General features: G+C 36.6%; 1 protein-coding gene across 1 annotated transcript in view; it reads left to right on the top strand.

Annotated features, from left to right (window-relative positions):
- The window catches only part of LOC149284097 (glutamate receptor ionotropic, delta-2-like), a 425,155-nt gene that overhangs the window by 291,650 nt on the left and 112,305 nt on the right, over positions 1–21,200 (top strand). The window contains exon 9 of the mRNA XM_089497148.1: positions 3,930–4,031. Within this exon, the coding sequence (XP_089353274.1) occupies positions 3,930–4,031 (102 nt within the window). The remainder of the gene's footprint in view (positions 1–3,929; positions 4,032–21,200) is intronic.

Below are 21,200 nucleotides of genomic sequence, written 5' to 3'. Positions count from 1 at the left end.
ACAGAGCAAGGATTAATAAAAGCGAAAGTAGAATAAAAAGATTAAAAAAAGGTTTAAAATTACCCAAGCATGGAGGGGTTTTAAAAAGGAGAGAGAAACATGGTTTTCATTTGTATTCTGTGCATGAATATGTGATACTTAGAGATGAACCGACACATTTGAATCTAGGAGCAAGCCAAAAAATGCAGGAACTATTTTTTTTAATCATGTTTTTATTTTCATATATTTAAAGTTTTGATGATATAGCCCCTCTCCCTTCTGTTTAAGGTGATGCTCCACCATCATAGGTCCCCTTAATAATTATATATATATATATATATATATATATATATAATTAAGAAATATGCCCTATTCTTAAGATAAAGCTATCTTTCAAAGTGTATGTAATAAAAGATAGGAAAAGGTTTTCATAAAGTATGGATCAATACATTAAATATTTGGCAAATATATATTAATGATGATAAACCTTTTTTTAAAGAATTGATAAATTAATGAAAACTAATGTATGAAATTATTGGTAAATCAAGATAAAAACTGATAAATATTACATTGCTAAATAAATCGATAAATACATTAAATAATTGGAGAAAATCAATTCAATGTTCATTAAAAAAAAATTATACATTACTAAACATAAATAAAGCAACACTAATCTACTTGGAATGGAGCTCATTGTATCTTCCACTTTTGTTCCGTGTATCCTTAGTGCTTGCACGCGTCTCATGATGCTGCTGGACCACCTCCACTGCGCATCAGCCAAGCAGTCTTCTGCCCCTCCTCTCTTTTCCCAGGTGCCACTAACCCTAGGCTCACCCCTGACACACATACTGATGATAAGACCATCAGCACATAACACACACTCATGCTAACACGATATACTAACACCATGCAGTAACAAACACATATGCTAACAGCATACCCTCAACAATATAAGGTTACATATATATACTAACACAATATAGTCACATGCATGCTAACACTATACACTTAAATACACTTATAATAACACACATGTTACACTATAAGCAGTTGTGTGAATAAATATGTATATGGACACGTGTATGCGGGTGTATGGATGTACATGTGTGTAGATATGCATATGTAGGTATGTATGTGTATGTGTGTATATATATATCATGGTTAATACTAGTTAAATCAAGATGCATGGGAGGTGGCCGGGAATGATAAATATTTGGGAAACCTTTTATTTTAGTTTAGATAACACTGATATGCGTGATGAAGGGTGTGTGGAAGAAAGACAGGTTTTCTCATGAAATATATTGAATCAGGTCAGGAGATCTTTGGGTTTTACTGCCCCATGATTGTAAAGACCCCAGGGTGTGGTGTTGGCCAAAGGGAATAACTTCAAAGGGTAACTACGGCAACCACCGGGTCCAATCAGGGATCTCCTAGTAGACTCAATTGGGACCATCTAGTATATCAAGGGACAGGTAGTGAAAGAGGAGAGAAAGAGAGAAAGTAAAGAGACAAAGGAACATCGCTAACCTGGAGCTCTCAGGGAAGGTAACTATGAACATGCATGTTTGAATATTGTAAATAGGAACTTATATATATGTATTTGTTGTAAGTGTGTCAATTAATGTGGGGATTATTGTTATTGTACTGTTATTTGTATTGTTTTATATTTGGAACGTTCTAGTAAAAGTTTGTATTGTTATATCATAGCCGCATTGTGGATTCTTGGATATCCTGTTGTTGTTTCAAAATATTCTGTTGCATTCTGGAAGAAGCGAAAGTTTTCAGTTCAAACCTTAAAAGTTAGAAGAGATAGAACAGGGATTGTTTAACTTAATAAGCCAGTGGGTGGGTTTATCGGTGCATATTTCATAAGTGTATCCATATACCTATTCACCTGGATAAGTGTAGTTATTGTAGCTAGAAAACACATTAGCCTTCAGGAGATATATCCGAATACATATTGTGATTTGTGTTTGGATGTATCTGTTGTTGGATCAGTTGTAATCTTAAGCACATAACACATTCATAAGTCTTTTAGATGGTATGCTGTAGATAAAGCATTAATCCATCTGATTGATATTTTAATAACACAATTCCCTAGTTCCCTCAAAAGAAAACTTAACACACACCAACACCATACACTAACATACACACATGCTAGGACCATACAGTAACACACATACTCTAACACTACATACTCAGTCATGCTGATGTCATACAGTAACACACACAACCTCACATGCAAATACATGCTAACCCCACACTCCCATACACACAGACACAATATCAAACAATATACACACACTAACACTATACATATATAAAATATACACACTCACTCTAACACTCTACACACTGAATCTGGGACTACAATATAGTAGACATGCTGGCTCTGTCACTATATATTTACACAAACACTGATCCTAGCACTATGCATATACACACACTGACTCAGACACTACAGTATACACATGCACATTGACTCAAGCACTATACATATACACACATATACACACCACTGTATACACATACACTAACCCCCTTCCTCTCACTTTGCAGAGACCTGCCGTGAATCTGCCTGTCTTAACCCTCAGACACCCACTTCACCGCACCCCTGCAGCCAAGCAGGCCTGGATTCCCAATGGCAGCCCTGGTCCTTTTTCTTGTGCAGATCCAGAAGAAAAAAAAATCAAATACATTCTGGTTTTGCCTCAAAGAGGCAGGTTACAATCTTTAGACAGGTTGTATTTGTCACTAAAGAAGTTTGCAAGAATTAACATTTTAACTCCCTGACATCACTTTATATTATCATACTTGGGAACTTGTAAACGGGCTGACTCTGAGACTTCTGAAATACGAATCCTTTACTCACCAACCTTGAAGATTCTATGTAGATGTGTTACCCGAATGGCTTTAATACTAATCCTCGTGGAACCATTGTCATTATTTTACCCTTTACGGATAGAGGTGTTTTTTGTTTTTTTACCCTTTTAACATTTTTGCAGTGTTGCTGTTTAGCTGTAATTTTCTTCTCTCTCTTTGCTCGTGCTAAGAATTCAGTGCGTGCCCAGTGGACACAAAAAAAAACAAAAAAAAATATCATGAATATTGGGGATTACATCACACTGTAGATCTCAGTATGTTAACACCCCCCACCCCCGCGCATCTGTTAGCATAGTAGCAAGCACCCCTATTGGCTGCCTTTTCCATGGGCCGATTCTTGATCAAACACTTACAATTTTTAGAGTTATAGCTGCTGATCTGCTTATAACAGATAAAAAATGTATATAACAGGACAAAATGTAAGCTGTGTATTATTTTTTTAAAGGGGCTGTTCCACCTACTCTGCTGAATGTAACACGTTTGTAACTAAATGCGACATTAGAAACATAATTCTGGTACTATTGAATGTTCAATCCCTTTCCATAAATACAGTATATCTTCAAAGTAAAATGTGAAAAGTAAGTGTTTAAATGTGACACAGAAGCAGACACTGATATGCTGTTGCTATAGAAACCTAAAATACTTCTTAATAGCAAATGTGTTGTTTTAACATGACTAAACTCAGTTATGTATTCTGGCCTAGGCTGACTAGGCCCTATTACAAAAGTGGGGGGCAGATCGCCAATAGGCCAGTTACAAGGGAGACCTTTGATCTCCTAAATCGAGCTCTTTACGCTATGGAGACTGTGCTGGCTCAGATGCCAACAATGGAGGGGGGCAGCTGGGTAAATGCACTCCCGATTAAACTTCTGGAGGAAAGAATACAATGGCAGATCTGCCAAGAGTGCAATTAATGTCTTGTCTAACCATAACACTATCTTTAATCACCATTTAAAATTCAGTTAGTTCACCCTTGCAATAATGCTATTTAAATAAATTTGCTTTTTCCTCTATTACTGAATAAGAAAGCCTTCATTTTTGACAACACATGTTTTTACCTTTTTTAGCTTGCATCTTGGAACCCGGTAACCGGTCTCAATGGATCCTTGACCGACAGGAAATTGGAAAACAATATGAGAGGTGTAGTACTTCGCGTGGCAACAGTGCTGGTAAGAAGAGACATGCATGATGTATGCTAAACACTGGCATACAGCTGTAATCGTTTCTGTTTAACAGAGACGTTAAAATGCACCTGTACTCCGTGCTGATCTCAAGCAGGATTACTGGGTGGCTTTATGTTTGAAGGACATACAGTAAGTGTTTCTCCCTGCACTCCACATGGAGAGTGATATGTGTTCCTCACCCATCTTTAAGATCCTATCAAATATCAAATACAGAGAGTCTGATTTAACTTTGTATCTATTGAATATAGATAAATTAAACTTTGCATCCAACTTTCTCCAAATGTTTAAAACGTTTGGTGTAAACTTTCTGTCTGAATATAAGAACCACATGAGATTTATTCAATGCAGCCATGTATTGTGTCAGATATCTGCCAGATGCCAATTGTGAATGCATCTGTTATGTTCTAATGAATGTATGCCGCAAGTTGGGTTTGTGAAGCCTGTCTCAGGCCACTGCATTTGCGTATATGGGGTGCATCACGCCCCATTAGGGGAAATGAGGTCCATCCAAGCGCCAGGCCGGTGAACAGTGAAAATTAAACTCTAACCCCTAGTCTTTCAAAGCGTATAACCCCTGGGGAAAGTATTTAAAACTTACCTTTTTGATGTCACCCAGAGATGATTAGTGAAGCCCTTGAGTCGTCATGTTTTGGACCAGCGAACAAATCCATTGAAATTATCATCCCCTGCCAGATGTGGGATAAGAAGTTCTCAAGATGCTTGCTTTTCTTCAACTTGCATCAACTCAACTCTCCAGGAGTTGAGTGTTTTTTTTGGATTTGGATTGGAAATAGAGAATTTGTGAGAATTTTGTTCAACTCATAAGAGCTGATTGCAGCAAACTCTTCTTGTGCCAAGTTGCATGTGCTTGCTGTTTGGTGAATAGACGTCACCACTCCATCAAGATTAAGTCAGCTCCTTCACCCTAACATTTGCACTTGTGTGTGATTTTTTACAGTAGAAATATTAATATGAAACTATTTTGTAAAATATATTTCATGTTCTAGTTTTCTGTATTTATGTAGGTAGAAATGGTAAATAGTAGACTTGTGCATTCATCTTCGGGCAAACATGAAAACGAACATGAAGAGTGCGTTTTCGTGTTCGCTCCGAAGACACGCCGAAGAGAAGACGGCGGCGGTAAAACGTAGGCGAAGACGAAGACACACACCACGAAGATCTTCGTGATCGTCTTCGTCTTCGTCTACCATTCCCCCCCCCCTTCTAACTTACCTTGTCTTCGAGGCATCTCGGCATCGCGGCAGTTCCCGGAAGTGGAAATCCGCAGGTTCGCCGTCACGGGTTACAGGGCAGTGCGAATGAGCCTATTGGTCGCCTACAGAGCCTCCTCTGGCATCAACCAATTGGTTGATGCCAGAGGAAGACCCTGCAGGTGACCAATAGGCTCACTCACACGGTCTTTGTAAGTTAACCCCTGACAGCGAACCTATGGATTTCCAGTGCCATCTGCAGGGTAAGTTGCAGCATTGGGGTTTTAAAACCCCAATGCTGCAACTTACCCGGCACATCCCACTGGTCTCCCTCCCTGTTCAATTAGTTAAATGTCCGTACGAGCGACTTTATTGGTCGCTCGTACGGACATTTAACCCGGCACAGACTAACTAATTGAACAGGGAGGGAGACCAGTGGGATGTGCCGGGTAAGTTGCAGGATTGAGGTTTTAAAACCCCAATTAACCCCTTAACCGGGAAAACGAAGAAAAACCGAACACGAAGAATGTCCACGAATATTCGCCCGAAGAGAAGACAGGAACAGGCGAATATTCGCGGAATACGAACATTTTTTCCCCCCCGAAGACGAGCACGAAGACGAACACGAAGAGCCCCCTGGTGCCCAAGTCTAGTAAATAGATAGAGAAGTTGAAAAAACAATGGAAATAATCTGTATATCTACTTTTCTTGGAAATGAAGCAAACCATTTCCCTATATATTGAAACTTTATCTGAACTCCCAAGCAGTTATTTTACTGCCGGGAATACTACTTAACAGAAGATAAAAACTTGTGATTGCGATTTACAACTACATCTCAAACGATAAAATGCAAACAAAGCATGACAAACAGGAGCTATCAAACAGTAGATTTTTTTTCCAAATCCCTCACCATCCCATTTTTGTTTGTTTTTTCTTCTTTCTGTACACAATTTCTTCTCTCCCCTCTCAGTCTTTTCACACACATTAATAGGTTATTGACTAAGTGTGGATGAAAAGGATTTTAAAAAGTCACTTCTTAATGAAGACTGCTGAGCATAGTCAATGCAGTGGAATCAAGACTCATATACTTGCCAATATTAGATCAATGTGCCATTTTCCATGAAATAAAGGTTTTATCAATAAAGCTCTATTACAGTGAGAACAAAAAAAGTAAATTAGTTTGTACAACACACACTGATGTTTGATTAAAACTCTTGCTTAATGTGCTTATAGTTTTGTATCCTAAATGCTAGATTCTTTGCTTTTAACTAATGGTTTATTAGTAAACCTAAAAAACTGTTGAATGCACAAATAATTGTGTTATAATAATGCATTATGTCAAAATGTATCTGCCTAAATGATGGCATACTTAGCGATAAGATTGAAAAATAAAACATTTGTTTGTCTCACTGTTTTAACACGAGAGAAATTAGAAATACTTTTATTTGCAGAACCATCTTTAATGAAAGGCCTGATGGCGGTAGGTATACCAGCCAGCACAGTCATCTCAAGTCCCTCATTTGTGGTCTATTTACAAAGTAATGACATCATAGCCTGGTGCCCAACATCAAGTGACACAAAAAAGGAATAACGTAGAGGTCTAGATCGGTGACATCTACCTCCATAGGTTGGCGATGGCTTAAGCTGATTCTTAAAGAGGGTCTGACAGGAGAAGTATGGGACATGCTTTTAGGCCAAAACACAGGCCTAGGCCAGTAGCCATGCCCCCTTCCATATCAGTCCAGGTGGCCCCTTTATAAATCACTAACAAAGAAAAAATTTAATAAATACAAGTTATATATTGTATACACTTAACACATCACATGCATCATTTGAATTGAAAATCACTTTAGAGCTTTCAGGAAGCATGTTTAACATATAAATGCTTAGAATATTTCCCAAATGATGCATATATTGTAGGATTTCCCTTAAAGCTACTTTACATATTTCATTTCACGGGATTTTTTATATTCGTATTGTTCTTCATCTGTTTTTGTACTAATTGGCCTATCTTGCAATATTACTTTCAAATTCAGATTGAACATTTTTTACTTCTTTGTGGAAGCCCTTACTTCAAATGTAATTTGAATTTGCATCCCTAATAATCCTCTTCTAGAATTCAAGAAATTCATATTTGATCAGGGAACTAAATGAGGATTTCTATTCTGTCAATTGTGTCAAGAGAAGTACCATCTGAAGTGTTAGAAAAACCATGCTGTAGTGGAATATTTTAAACGATTGTAAAGAAAAGGATAAAAGACTATTATTCGTAGGCAAAACTAATATTGGAGGAAGGTGAATTGTTTTAGGGCTAACATTCTAAAGGTAACATTAATTATTGCAAAACATACCATAGATTTATTAGACTCATCCACAGAGGACTAAAGAACTCTAATTCATATTTTGTAAGTTCTCTTTACTAGAATTATTGTGGAATTTTTATTTTACACTTATAAATATAATTTTGTTTTTGAGTCATATCCATACCACTTCTATTAATACACACGTCCCCTCTTAGAGGAAGAATGGTCCCTTCCTAGCAATAGTACTGGCTATACAGAGCTCTGTCTCCATCTGCTTTGATATGACCTAGAGATAAAATCTTTGGCACAAGGCACATAATACATCTGTATTGGTGACCACTTTGACCAGACTGAAAATCCATTAGATTCTTAAGTAATGCAAAATGGAATAAGTAATGCAAAATGGAAGATGGTCTGGCTTAGTGGACCTGTTGATTACTATGCTTCTTGACTTTCTTTAGGGGCAGTGAAAGGGTATTTGTCATGAGTTACATCCTTCTTAACAGTCAGCTTGGTAGAAAACCATATACCTTATACACATAGCTTGGAAGCAACCATATACACTATACATGTATATTGGAGGCAACCTAAGGGTTGAAGCAAACCTGCTTAGCGTGTTTTAGATATTAGCTGGTACAACTGTATTTGCACCCCAAATTCCATTTTTTTAATTCTTTCAAACTATAGCAGTAGCTACTACTTTTGTTCTGTTTTTCTGCATGTAACTTTTTTTCACAAAAATTTTAACTTTCATTAACGTATTTAAAAATTAGTCTGTGTTCTAAGCAAATATTCCTGTTTTAGTGAATGGTTTTCGTGAGCCAAAAAGAGATGCATATATTTTCAACATCTGCAAATTAGGAATGATTCTAATTAAGCGAGGTAGACCATCTTGTAATGATGGTGTGGTCACAGAGTGGCCTTCTGCAGAACTGCTTAATAAAATGTTAATCATCTTGAATATGAAGACATTACAAAATTAATCATAAAATTTATGAAATTGCAATCACATTGAATACCTAAGCAAATCAGTGCTTTAAATTGATTTGTGAGCTTCAACAATGAGGCCTTGATTAACATTGAATAAATATTTATGGATTCATAAATCTTAGGAGTCATAAACAGATTACTCATATCTGGGCAACACGTTATGTATGATTTTTTTTTGTAAACCCATTGGTGTATTTTCCATTAAAATATTTAGAAAATAGTTTGTGTTCTAGGTAAACATTCATGTTTTATTAAATGGTTTTTAAAACCCTTTAAGCTTTGTTTGGAAAGATGTTCATGCTAAGGGGAGAATATTTTTTCTTTAAACTCAGTTTGATAGAATATGCATTCATACAGAATATCTATTAATTTTTATTATAATTAATATTAATCATTATTTTTGAAATGCTAATAGAAGAATATTAAAATACATTTGTAAATTCGGTTAGAAATCACCATTGAGTGTTTCTGTATCGTTCATAGTTAATTACATGCACCACTCTTAAATCTAATATATTATTCGCAAAAATATCAAGCCTGTATAAAAAGCATTGTTTGGCCTACATTTGCAAAAATATGTTTTGCTTATTGGAAATTACCATAAAAACTGCATTAATATAGAGTAGATCACTTAACATTGTTAACACTGAATATGCATCTTACCATTTGATATTTTGTTTGATTTTACAAAGGAATTAAATAAAGTACATTTGTAAAATTTGAGGTAAATATATAAAATTGATTATGCAGGCAAGAAACGAAGGAGTGCAAAGGAAGTAGGGTTGACTTAGAATAGCTTAGACAAAAGGTCATTGTATCAATACGCTAATTTTGCCTTTCCTTTGCTTTTTCCTTTCATTTTCCCTTTACTTTCATTCCCTGCATGTTACACATTTCAAAAATATACACAACATATATTACTCATTTATTACTAAAATATTGACTGATTTCCATAAAAAATTAGGACAACATTAGATATTTCAATCTTGGAGAAAAAGGAACATTAATAGTTTAAAAATTCAGGTTTATTTCAGTCATCATTATGCTCTCTAAAGCTGGCATTCTTTGATCTTCCATTGTTTTATACTCTATAATTAGGTTGTAAGCATGATATAATTCAAAATGGCAGTTCATGAAGATCTGCAAATGAACTGCCACTAGTACTAAAGGGACATTCACCAACAGAATAGAATATATGAGAACAGACAAATTAAGCTTATCAAAGAAAGAAATGGAAATTCACAAGAGTATCCACGTGTAGAATGTTACCCTGCTAGGTAGCAGCATGAAAACATATATGATGAATGCTTCACTATATTATTATTATCCTTTATTTACTCAGCCCCAACATAGTCCAAAGTGTTGTTCAGTTTAAATATGGGGTAGTTAACAAGCCTGTGAAACACAGTCATACAGACACAACAGTTACAGAGGAAAATGCCTGTGAGGATGAAACATTTTATTAAAGAGAATATGAATTAATACATTTGCAACTCTGATAAAGTAGTTCAAATTAGGTTGTATTTCCTTTTCTTTCTTGCAAATTGGCAAGTTATACAGAAGCCTGGGACAGGGGCGTAGCTAGAAACCACAGGGCCCTGGTGCGAGAATTGCCCTTGGGCCCCCAACAGCTGGTCTAAGCCGTCATTGCTCCCAATCAACTTGTACCCGCCTTCTTTGCCAAGTGTCCCCTTCCAACATACACTCTGACACACATATGTAAATGTTTGACACACAAATCACACACACACTTACTCATGCTCAGTTACACATCCATGCTCACGCAGTTACACATCCATGCTCACACACACACAATTGGACATCCAAACATACACACACAGACAATTACACATCCATGCTCACACACAAACACAATTACACACCCATGCTAACAATCATACATATAAACAACCCCCGCTTATCTCTCACCACTACTGCAGCTTCCTGTCTGGCTGCTTGCTCACTGTACGGGCAGCCTTGGTTCCCCCCTCTTCGATACGTTCCTGTCTTCCCCTGGAGCGGTGCAGTGAAGCTCAGAAGAGCCCTTTATAAACTGTTTTGAATCATGAGAAGACAGGAACAGGGATCACACTGAGAGAGGCATGGCCCCATCGCAGCTGCGACCGCTATAGTTAACATGTAGTTACATCAGGCTTTCCTAGATATAAGATAAGGCCAGTGACTAAGGAAAGTATTCAGAAATTGGGCGGACTAGATGGGCCGAATGGTTCTTATATGCTGACACCTTCTATGTTATCTATTTTTATGTTATAAATGCTCCTTGAACCAATCAACATTCATCAACAGTAGGACAGACATAAGATGATGGAAAAATTTCAGTTTCATACTGATGTATATCATAACACAAAAGAATCCAACCACACTTTCCACAAATAACATAATGTTATAAATATTTTGGTATTTATAAGGATTTCATCCTCAAAACTGGGAAACTCCTGTAAACTTGTATACCTTGTATGAAAAGAGTTCTGCACAAGCCCTTGTATTAAAATATATTATTTTATTGTACAAAAAAATATTAATAAAAACATATAGAATATTTCATAATATAGACAACAGAGGTTTCTAGGAAACTAATCAGAGCATATGGAGGAAATATGGCTATATATATAAAGTGTCTCAAGTGCATGTAAACCATCAGTAAATCATAAAGTGCTGAGTCATTCAAGTATAGTTGTATATTACTCTCTATGGAGTGCACCTATTAATTTTGTAAACATCATAAAGTGCTAAGACATTCAAATATAATTAATATTACTCACTATGGAGTGCACCTATTAATTTTGTGAACATATAGACCACTATTGACATTAGTAATAAGTATATAGGTAATACAAGTAATCAAAAAGGCATCCTAAGAGTACTATGCTCCTTACCCATATTGTCCTCCACTTCCCCTACGCCGTTTCGGTTCTCCTTTTTCAAGGGGTCGCTAGTTACTGCCTTATCGTGTAGATCTATTTATATCCCTCCCATCGGAAGTTGCGTACCGAAACCTGAAATGGCGCCGATGCTGTGTCCCCGCCCCGTCATTCCCTGCCCCGTATCCGATGCCTATTCCCATGGTGCGCAGGCCCGAGAGACTATTTCTCGAGCATGTGCACAATGATCACATTATGCCAGAATGCCACTCAACAATATTATTACGAGTGATCTATAATGCATAAATATAGAAGATATATAAGATATCTCTAAATGTATAAATATAAAGTGCAAGAACATGTGCAAAATAAGCATATATTCAAATTAAATAAAGTGTTAAGTGCATAAATTCACATATATACTCATATATATAATACTGTAATAAAATATATAGGGCCAAACACAAACTTCGTATCAGGAACAACACATAAATATGTGCGTCAAAAATAGGCAGAGTCACTTAGATGCAAACAAAGGTAAAACATTTAATACGAACAAAAATAGAAGAAGAATATTAAAAGTAGATAACAAAAATAATACAAAACGAGTCTTACAAAACCTTGGAGAGGAATTTAGTTCATGACATCTGTCCTATGCATTCCTGAGGATGGAGGGAGGGAGTGTTGGGACGTGAAGAGTACATGGATGGCAAGTACATCTCCCCTCTACCTCTCCTCCTATGCTTCTCCAAGGCCTTAACTTATATACACAGTTTGAATAATGATGTCAGTCTTGTCAGTCTATTGGTCTTCACCTAATTGGGTAAACATGCTCACTAAGATCTTTACACGTCGAGACCCTATTTTAGGTGGTGGCTGTACGCATACTGTAATGCCCTTTTAGAGTTACAACTATACCCTGCATTAGCAAGTTACTATCCTATCTATAGAATGCCTGTTCAGCAAATCCTTCATTCCATATCTTAAGGTCAAGGAAACCTTGAAGCCTATCATTGAACTATTGCCTATACCAATAATTATATATGGTCCATTTCTTAATTGAGGTTTATTAGAATCTTTTACAATTCCCCCTGATGATAGGATAATATCCTTATCATATATTTTCAAATACACACATTTACTCACCATTCGTATCACATTCGTATCACATTTATACTACAATCACATCATACTTTAACTGGGACCATATGATAATCATTAGCATGAGACACCCTTTTCTCTACATTTGTTATGGAATGAGAGGATTGTGCTCTTTTTATCATTTCCCTTAATATTCCATCTCCCTTATCTACTTCATACTTAACATGTTTATATATCTTACTTATTCTACACATAAGAAAACTTTGATAAACAATACATAATAAAACAAGTATAGCTATAATAACAATTGGATTTAACAATATATTCCCAGCTGCGGATTTTACCGAAGATTGTGACCACATATTTACTGATTTTTTAAAATTTGACCACCAATTAACTCCAGACATATCATTCCATTGATGTTGAATTTGTTCTAATTCACCTTGTTTATGTTGGAAAACAATTTCTGCATCTTTCAATTGTTGCTTTAACATGGCCAATAATCCCTTATCTTTCTTTATTTCCTCTGTCCATGTTTTCCAAGGAAAATGGTCTATCTGTGTCAGATTAAATTGCTGAGGTAGTGTTCTTAAACGCTCTGTACCTATAGTGGAGACATTAAACTTTTTCCCATCTATCTCCAACTTTTTCAAATCACCTTCTATACAATATAATCCTCTGTGAAGAGTATCATTATGCATACAATTTGAAAAGAATGCTCTGACCAATGACTCCTCCTTCATTACTTGAAAACAAACTTTCCCTATCTTTACTTGAGTCATTAATTCATGCATAGATGTAACACTTTCAATCCTGGCCTCACATGATGAATGATTGTGAAAACAAGAATGATAGACAACCTTTTCTTGCCCTGGAAGACATATTACTTTAGAAACAAAATGAAGACAAGCTGAAACATCTAATTGTTCCAGATTTTCCCATCAAATACAAAATCTGTATGTCTTAAATTATAACGAATCTAATTTGTCCAACAATGTCTCTTGATGTATCAATGTCCAATATCAGGAGTTGATCCACCCGAACTTCTCTTATCTTATGTGATAACAATGTCTTCTGTGGTAAATCCTTTGTTTGATCATCAATTTCAATTGGCTTTTGGTACTGTTCAAACAACACAGCTATCAAAAAACTCAGCACCAACAACCATGGAAGTAATATGTAGCACGCTATCTTGATGTCACGCTTCTTGTATTGCTGTTTCTTTGGAGGTTCTTTGTCCAATAGTAAACAGTTTTGTTCCTCCATTTTCTTGCAGAACTGTGTTCCTGCAAGAACAGAATTTAGTTAGAAACATATAATTTACACTGGTCAACATGTACCCACAGCTTCTGCTGCCTACGGGTATTTTTCACAGTCTTTTCTGTCCTTTGAACAAGGATCATAACTTGACCCATAGTGTCGATTATTTCAAACGGTCCTTCCCAATTACTTTCCCACGGTCCCGCCTTCCTAAAAGTGTTAATCATTACTGATGCTCCTTTCACAAATTTAGAAGAGTGAGGCGGTACCATACGCTGCATTCTAGACGCTGCGTGTGGAAGGATTGCTTTTAAATTATCCTGAAGTACCTGTAACCACTTAGTTCTTGCAATGGCATCTTTCTGTGGAGTAGACAAAAACGGTTCATGAGGAAAGATCAATGGCATTTTCCTCCCTGTCATTAATTCAAAAGGTGTATACTGGGTAGTTGAGGAACTTGTTCCCCTAATACTCATCAATACCAGAGGTACTGCATCAACCCAAGTATTTCCTTTATCGAGTAACATTTTTGCAATTCTAGACTTAATCGTTCTGTTCATTCTTTCTACAATACCTGCGGACTGAGGATGGTATGGAACATGGAATTGTTGACGTACCCCCAGGATTGCGCAAACAGCCTGCATGACTTTGCCAGTAAAATGGCTCCCCCTGTCAGATGAAATCATCCTTGGGATTCCCCAAGTACAAAAAACATGATTCACCAATGCTTTTGCCGTAGACAAAGCATCATCTTTCCTGACAGGTAACAGTTCTACCCACTTAGAAAATACATCTACCACAACCAATGCGTACCTGAGACCTTGTTTACCTGAAGGTAAGGGACCTACGTAGTCAATCTGCAATGTAGACCATGGACCGTCTGCAGGTGCAATTCTTAGAAGTGGAGGCTTTTGTCCTTTAGGCCTGGGGTTTACTTGAGCACAAATGAGACATGACTGAACAACATTTTGTACAGAGTCCTCCATTTTGTCCCAATAAAACTTCTCTTTGAGAATTTCCAGCAACTTTTGCTGACCCACATGACCTAAACTTTCATGATTATAGCGGGTGAATTCCGTCTGCAAGTGTTTAGGCACAACTGGAAGTAAATAACCTTGCATTTCATAACAAATCACTCCATTTTCACAAACAAAAGGAGGTGTTATTTTATTCTTACATTCCACAATGAACGGATCTTTCATCTGTTCATTACTAAATGAAGGTAAATTTGCTTCCTTACTCTTTACTGGTAGTACTTCCAACGGTTCTAGTTCCATCACTATCTCTCCTATCAAAGCTGCTTCCTTGGCTAGAGAATCTGCTTTCTCATTTCCCAAAGCTAAATCACTAGTTCCTCTGCTATGGCCAGGTACTTTGACAATAGCATATCGGTTAGGATTTTTAGAAGCAAGCTCAAAGATAGTCTGCAATGTATCAACATGACTTAAGATTCTGTTAGATGAATCCACAAAACCTCGTTTTTTCCACACAGGTAAGTAGTCTGTTAGTGAACGTACAACATATGAACTATCACTATAGATTACCAAGGGATCGTTATTTTCTTTCTCATTAATTTCCAATACTGTTTTAACAGCTTCAATTTCTGCTCTCTGTGCAGAAAAATGTCCTGGTAGTCTGTGCTGAATAGCTCGGCCTTTCTTTGGAAACCAAATGGCATATCCGGTATAATATTGTCCTTTCAAACAAAATCTAGAACCATCTACAAATACTGGTTCATCAGTTTCCTCTACTTCTTTTCTAAAAAGAGATGGAAAATCCCCCTGAAATGTCTCAACACACTCATGTGATTCACCCTCATATTGCATTAGTTGAGGGAGCACATATTTAGCTTTATGATCCACTTCAATCTGTTTTGGAGATAAAGACAACAACCAATGTGCAAATCTTTGATGTGACACTCCTGGGATACTTTTTTCAAGAAGCAATTTCAAGGTGGAGTGAGGGGTCTGCAGAATTAGTTTGTTAAACCCAACAATATGTTCAGTCGCCTTGACTGCAAAGTGTACACCCACCAGATGTCTTGCACACGTTTCAAACCCTTTTTCCACAGGTGAAAGGAGTTTGGAAAAATAGCCAACTATTCTCCATTCCTTTCCCTGTAGCTGCAGTAAAACTGCCGAGACAGCCGTCTCCGAGGTATGAACTTGTAAAGCAAAAGGCTTAGATGGATACACAGTTGTCAAAGCTGGTGCTCTCTGTAAATCAAGTTTTAGTTGTTCAAACGCTTTCTGCTGCTCATCTCCCCATGGACCAAACAAATTGTCATCATCAGTACTTTTTAGTAAGTCATATAAGGGTTTAGCTTTTTCAGCAAAGCCCTCTATGAAGTCTCTAGAAAAATTTACAAGTCCCAGGAATTGTCTTAAAGCTTTGAAAGTTGTAGGTACAGGCAAAGCTGCTACTGTTGCTACTCTTTCCTGCAAAGGACGTCTCTGGCCTGGACTTATCAAAACTCCCAAGTACTGAACCTCTTGTTTCAGTAATTGGACCTTCCTTGGATTTAATTTCAATCCTGACTCGTACAACAGATTAAACAATTCTGCTAGCAAGGTGAGGTGTTCCTCTCTACTCTCTGTTGCCAACAAGATATCATCCACATACTGTAGAATACAATCTTGCCTTGAGAATTTTGATAACACTTTTGCCAATGCCTGATGAAACAGACTAGGTGACATGTGCGCCCCTTGTGGTAATCTGCAAAATACATATTGCTCATTCAGAAAAGTAAAAGCAAATTTGTATTGACAACTCCTCTCTATCTGAATACTGAAAAAACCATTACTGATATCCAGTACCGAAAAAAACTTTGCCTTAGCATTCAATCGAGACATGATGTCGGGGGTATCTGCTACAATTGGCGCCACATTTGGGGTACATTTATTAAACATACGCAGATCTAGAAGCATTCTATAAGAATTATCTGGTTTCTTAACTGCCCATAACGGATAGTTTGTCACCGAATTTGATTTGCGTATGACGCCTTGTTGAAGTAGTTCTTCAATAATTTTGGACAAAGGCTCAATTGAATCTGGAGGCAATCGGTACTGTTTCTGAGCTATGGGATCTGTTCCTTCCACTTTGACAACAACATCTTTCATCGTCCCTACCTCATTCTTAGATTGAGCCCATAACGAGGGATGTTTCTGTACAATTTCTACAACAGTCAAGTCATTACAATCCATTTGTGGCCATACATGATTTGGGGATACCTCCTCAATTAAATTGATGACGGCCACTACACTGTAGTCACTTGGATCAATTACTACAGGCCCTTTAAGGTTATTACTTCTCCAAATCACTTGATTCCCTAAGTCAATGACCCAGCCTCGTTCTCTCATTACATCAGCCCCTAAGATATTTTCTGAGCTAGGACAATGCCAGATATCAATTTCAGTACACAAATAGCCAGGAATCTCAAACAAAACACCAGTAACCAAAGTTGCTGAAGTATTACCTTTACCACTAAAACCTACAATCGTGCAAACAGGTGAGTTAGATGTTATAGGTAAAGCTTGATTAGTCACACTTAATTGAGCTCCTGTATCAATTAGGAATGTAATCTCTTTTCCCTGTAATTTTCCCTTGACATATGGTCTGCCACAGTTGTCAGTTGACACTGGAGCTACATAGGTCAACTTACAGAGTGATTGATTCTTATCTAGTCACTGAGAGGGCGTCAGACCCCCCCTGACATTCTTTCCTGTTACATTAGTAGCAGTACTATTTGTTGTGAGCTCTTGCACCTGTCTTATTAGTGGAGTGTATGGGGACGTTGACTTAAATTGTTCACCAGTAGGTGGGGCTGTTGGCACCAGCCCATTCTCTTTCCCAAAATTTTGTGTTCTAGGGACAAATTTTCTATTTTTAAGAAATTGTTTACACTGCCACTTCAAATGTCCTCTTTGACCACAATGATAACAACTAACATTTGGTCTGAATATCTTTTGGTTAGTATTATCAAATCGTTCAAAATTAGTAGGATTAGTTTGTGGCTTGTGACAGTCATTCTGAGTTAATTCTCGCCGTTTGTCAATTAGTTCCTGTACTGTAGATACTTTTACCTTTACAGTTGACATTTTCATTGCTCTTCTAATACGATCAATGAATATGGCTGCTTCTTGCAAACTAGGTTTTTCAGAGGCAAGCTGAACTGATACAGGATCTAGATATTTAAATTTCCTTACAAATGCTATAATCATTGCCTGTGGTTCATCTCCATCATCAACTCCCATTACCATTCTATAGGCTTTCTCAAATTTCAACAAAAATGCAAAGGGATCATCTTGCAGATTTACTTTTAGAGATTCAATTAAGTCAAGAGATGGAGATGAGTCACCAGTTGTAAACAGAATTAATTGCTTCAATCTATCCATATCATTTGCATGCACTAATTGACCTAATGCATCCTCTGTAGGTGTGTCCTGTAACCTTTTGGACATATGTGAAGGTATCCATAGCCTAAAAATGGTGTTTCTTTGATTGTTATTTAATTGGAATTTGTCTGTATTTGTTTCAAATACATCAATATTATGGAATGCATCCATCTTATCGTCATATTTAGGAATATCTTTGGCAATTTTTATTAATTGATCATTAATTTTTAAAGTCAATTTTGTTGCACTGTCTCTGAGCTTTTGTCTCTCAACTCCTCCTACGTCAAGTTCCTCATCAGAATCTATTGTTGAGGTACCAGATATTTCAGGGACAAAAGATACGCCCTTCTTACCTTCTTGTCTTGTGATAACTGACACCTTCTTATTTTCTAAACATAGTTTAGACAGTAACTGAGCTTGTCTGTCCCTAGCCCTCTCCAAGTTCTCTAATTGCTGAGCTAAAACAAAACAGTCGGGACAGCTGTTAAAGTCGTCAGTACTGTCATCAGGGTTAGATTCTGGTACAACTTTGTTAATCATGCAAATACTTTGTCTAGGTTGTAAATCCTCCACAATCAAGTCATTAAACGTTTTAAACATGCTTAGGACATTTTGCAGTTTCTTCTTAAGTTTATCAATACATAACAATTTCTTATCTATCTTCATATTCTCTAGCTCACATTGTTTGTACATACTAGCCCATAACTGTGCATTAGTAGGACAATTATCAAATTGAAAAGTTATTTTACTTTTGTTAGCATATGTTTTTATAAAATCCATGACTTACCCTTCTTAATGAACTCTCCTTGAATGGCTGTTGTATCACGCTGTATGGCTTTCTTGCGTCTGCCGTCAATAGCGTCTCTTAGCACTTGTTGTTCCAATAAAATCTGGAAGTCTGTATCCTCAAAGGTTCTTTTCTTAATTATCTCCCGACAGTTTGCAAAAAGTGTACAGATATATCTGCCCTTCCCCCTGAGCAAGCTGGAGGGCAAAGGTCAGGAAAAAATACGCAGGGCTGGCTCGCCAGATATGTAATAAAATATATAGGGCCAAACACAAACTTCGTATCAGGAACAACACATAAATATGTGCGTCAAAAATAGGCAGAGTCACTTAGATGCAAACAAAGGTAAAACATTTAATACGAACAAAAATAGAAGAAGAATATTAAAAGTAGATAACAAAAATAATACAAAACGAGTCTTACAAAACCTTGGAGAGGAATTTAGTTCATGACATCTGTCCTATGCATTCCTGAGGATGGAGGGAGGGAGTGTTGGGACGTGAAGAGTACATGGATGGCAAGTACATCTCCCCTCTACCTCTCCTCCTATGCTTCTCCAAGGCCTTAACTTATATACACAGTTTGAATAATGATGTCAGTCTTGTCAGTCTATTGGTCTTCACCTAATTGGGTAAACATGCTCACTAAGATCTTTACACGTCGAGACCCTATTTTAGGTGGTGGCTGTACGCATACTGTAATGCCCTTTTAGAGTTACAACTATACCCTGCATTAGCAAGTTACTATCCTATCTATAGAATGCCTGTTCAGCAAATCCTTCATTCCATATCTTAAGGTCAAGGAAACCTTGAAGCCTATCATTGAACTATTGCCTATACCAATAATTATATATGGTCCATTTCTTAATTGAGGTTTATTAGAATCTTTTACAAATACATATTAATAAATAAATTACTGTGCCCAAAAAATTAATTAATAACATACAACAGTATGTAGATGAAAAATCAGAAAATCAATCTATCAAAGAAAGTGAAAAAATATAAATATGAAATTTCATTAAATTGAATAAATCATTTAAATACATATATAATCAGATAATAAAGTGACTGTGCATAATGATAACATATTAATGACTGCATGGTGCAATAAATTAATATATAATAATATTGTTAATTCATTACTGGCTTCTATTGATGTAGATTTTAATATCTATCCTTTTTTCTTTTTTTCTTTGTACGTGGATCTTCAAAAACTTATTGATGGAGGTATTCATAAATCACAACATATGAATGTGTTATACTACAAAAAAAGGAAATAAAAGCAAAAATTAAAATCACCAATGGAAAAAAGGTTACATTACAAACTATAAATAAGCAGAAAAAGACAATTGCTCATTTAGGCCAGCAGGTGTCATAGTACCCAATTGCACAATCCACCTGCATTCCTTTGAGCTAACATTCTTTTAACATTACCTCCTCGTACTCCTGTGTTGATTCTTTCAATTCCCTTTACTTGTAAGCTTGAGGGATCACAGTTGTGGGAGGTTTTAAAATGGCGTGGTATTGTTTTTAATATTGTCCAATCTGACGCGCTCCTAGCTGCCAAAATGTCCCGTACATGTTCTCGAGTACGAATTCGTAATTCTCTTGATGTTAATCCTATATATATTTTAGAACATCCACAGGTTGCATAGTAGACTACATTTTTAGTACTACAGGATATATATTGACTGATAGAATATTCGCAAGATCCATCTGCTGACTTAAATGTATTGGCCCGAACTATATTTTTACATGCTACACAATCTCCACCGGGATAACATCCTAAACTTGGATTTGTTGTTCCAAAAAATTGTTGATTTTTTGCTACGTAGTGGCTTCTAACTAATAAATCTTTCAGGTTGTTACCTCTTCTTGCAGTAAAGGAAACCCCATCTGGGATCACTGATGCCAGAATCGGATCTGTTTTTCAAACTCTCCAATGTTTTCTTATAGCTTCTTGCATATATTCCCACTGACAATTATACGTTGATATAAATCTAGCTGTATTATCATGTTTATCCTTATTCCTCTTCTTTTGTTGACTTTGTAAAAGATTTTGCCTTGATTCTTTTTTTGCTCTTCTATAGCCTTGCTTGATGCATCTCTTACTGTAGCCTCGTTCAATAAACCTTTGTGTTAGATCTGTACTTTGATTTTCAAATTTAGTTTCTGTTGAACAAATTCTCCTCATCCGGAGAAATTGGCCAACTGGTATTGCTCTAAC

The sequence above is a fragment of the Sceloporus occidentalis genome, unplaced genomic scaffold, assembly GCF_023333645.1.
Source record: "Sceloporus occidentalis isolate IW3139 unplaced genomic scaffold, rSceOcc1.0.p SCAF_99, whole genome shotgun sequence".
Taxonomy (NCBI): domain Eukaryota; kingdom Metazoa; phylum Chordata; class Lepidosauria; order Squamata; family Phrynosomatidae; genus Sceloporus; species Sceloporus occidentalis.
This window is presented reverse-complemented; position numbering and strand designations above follow the sequence as displayed.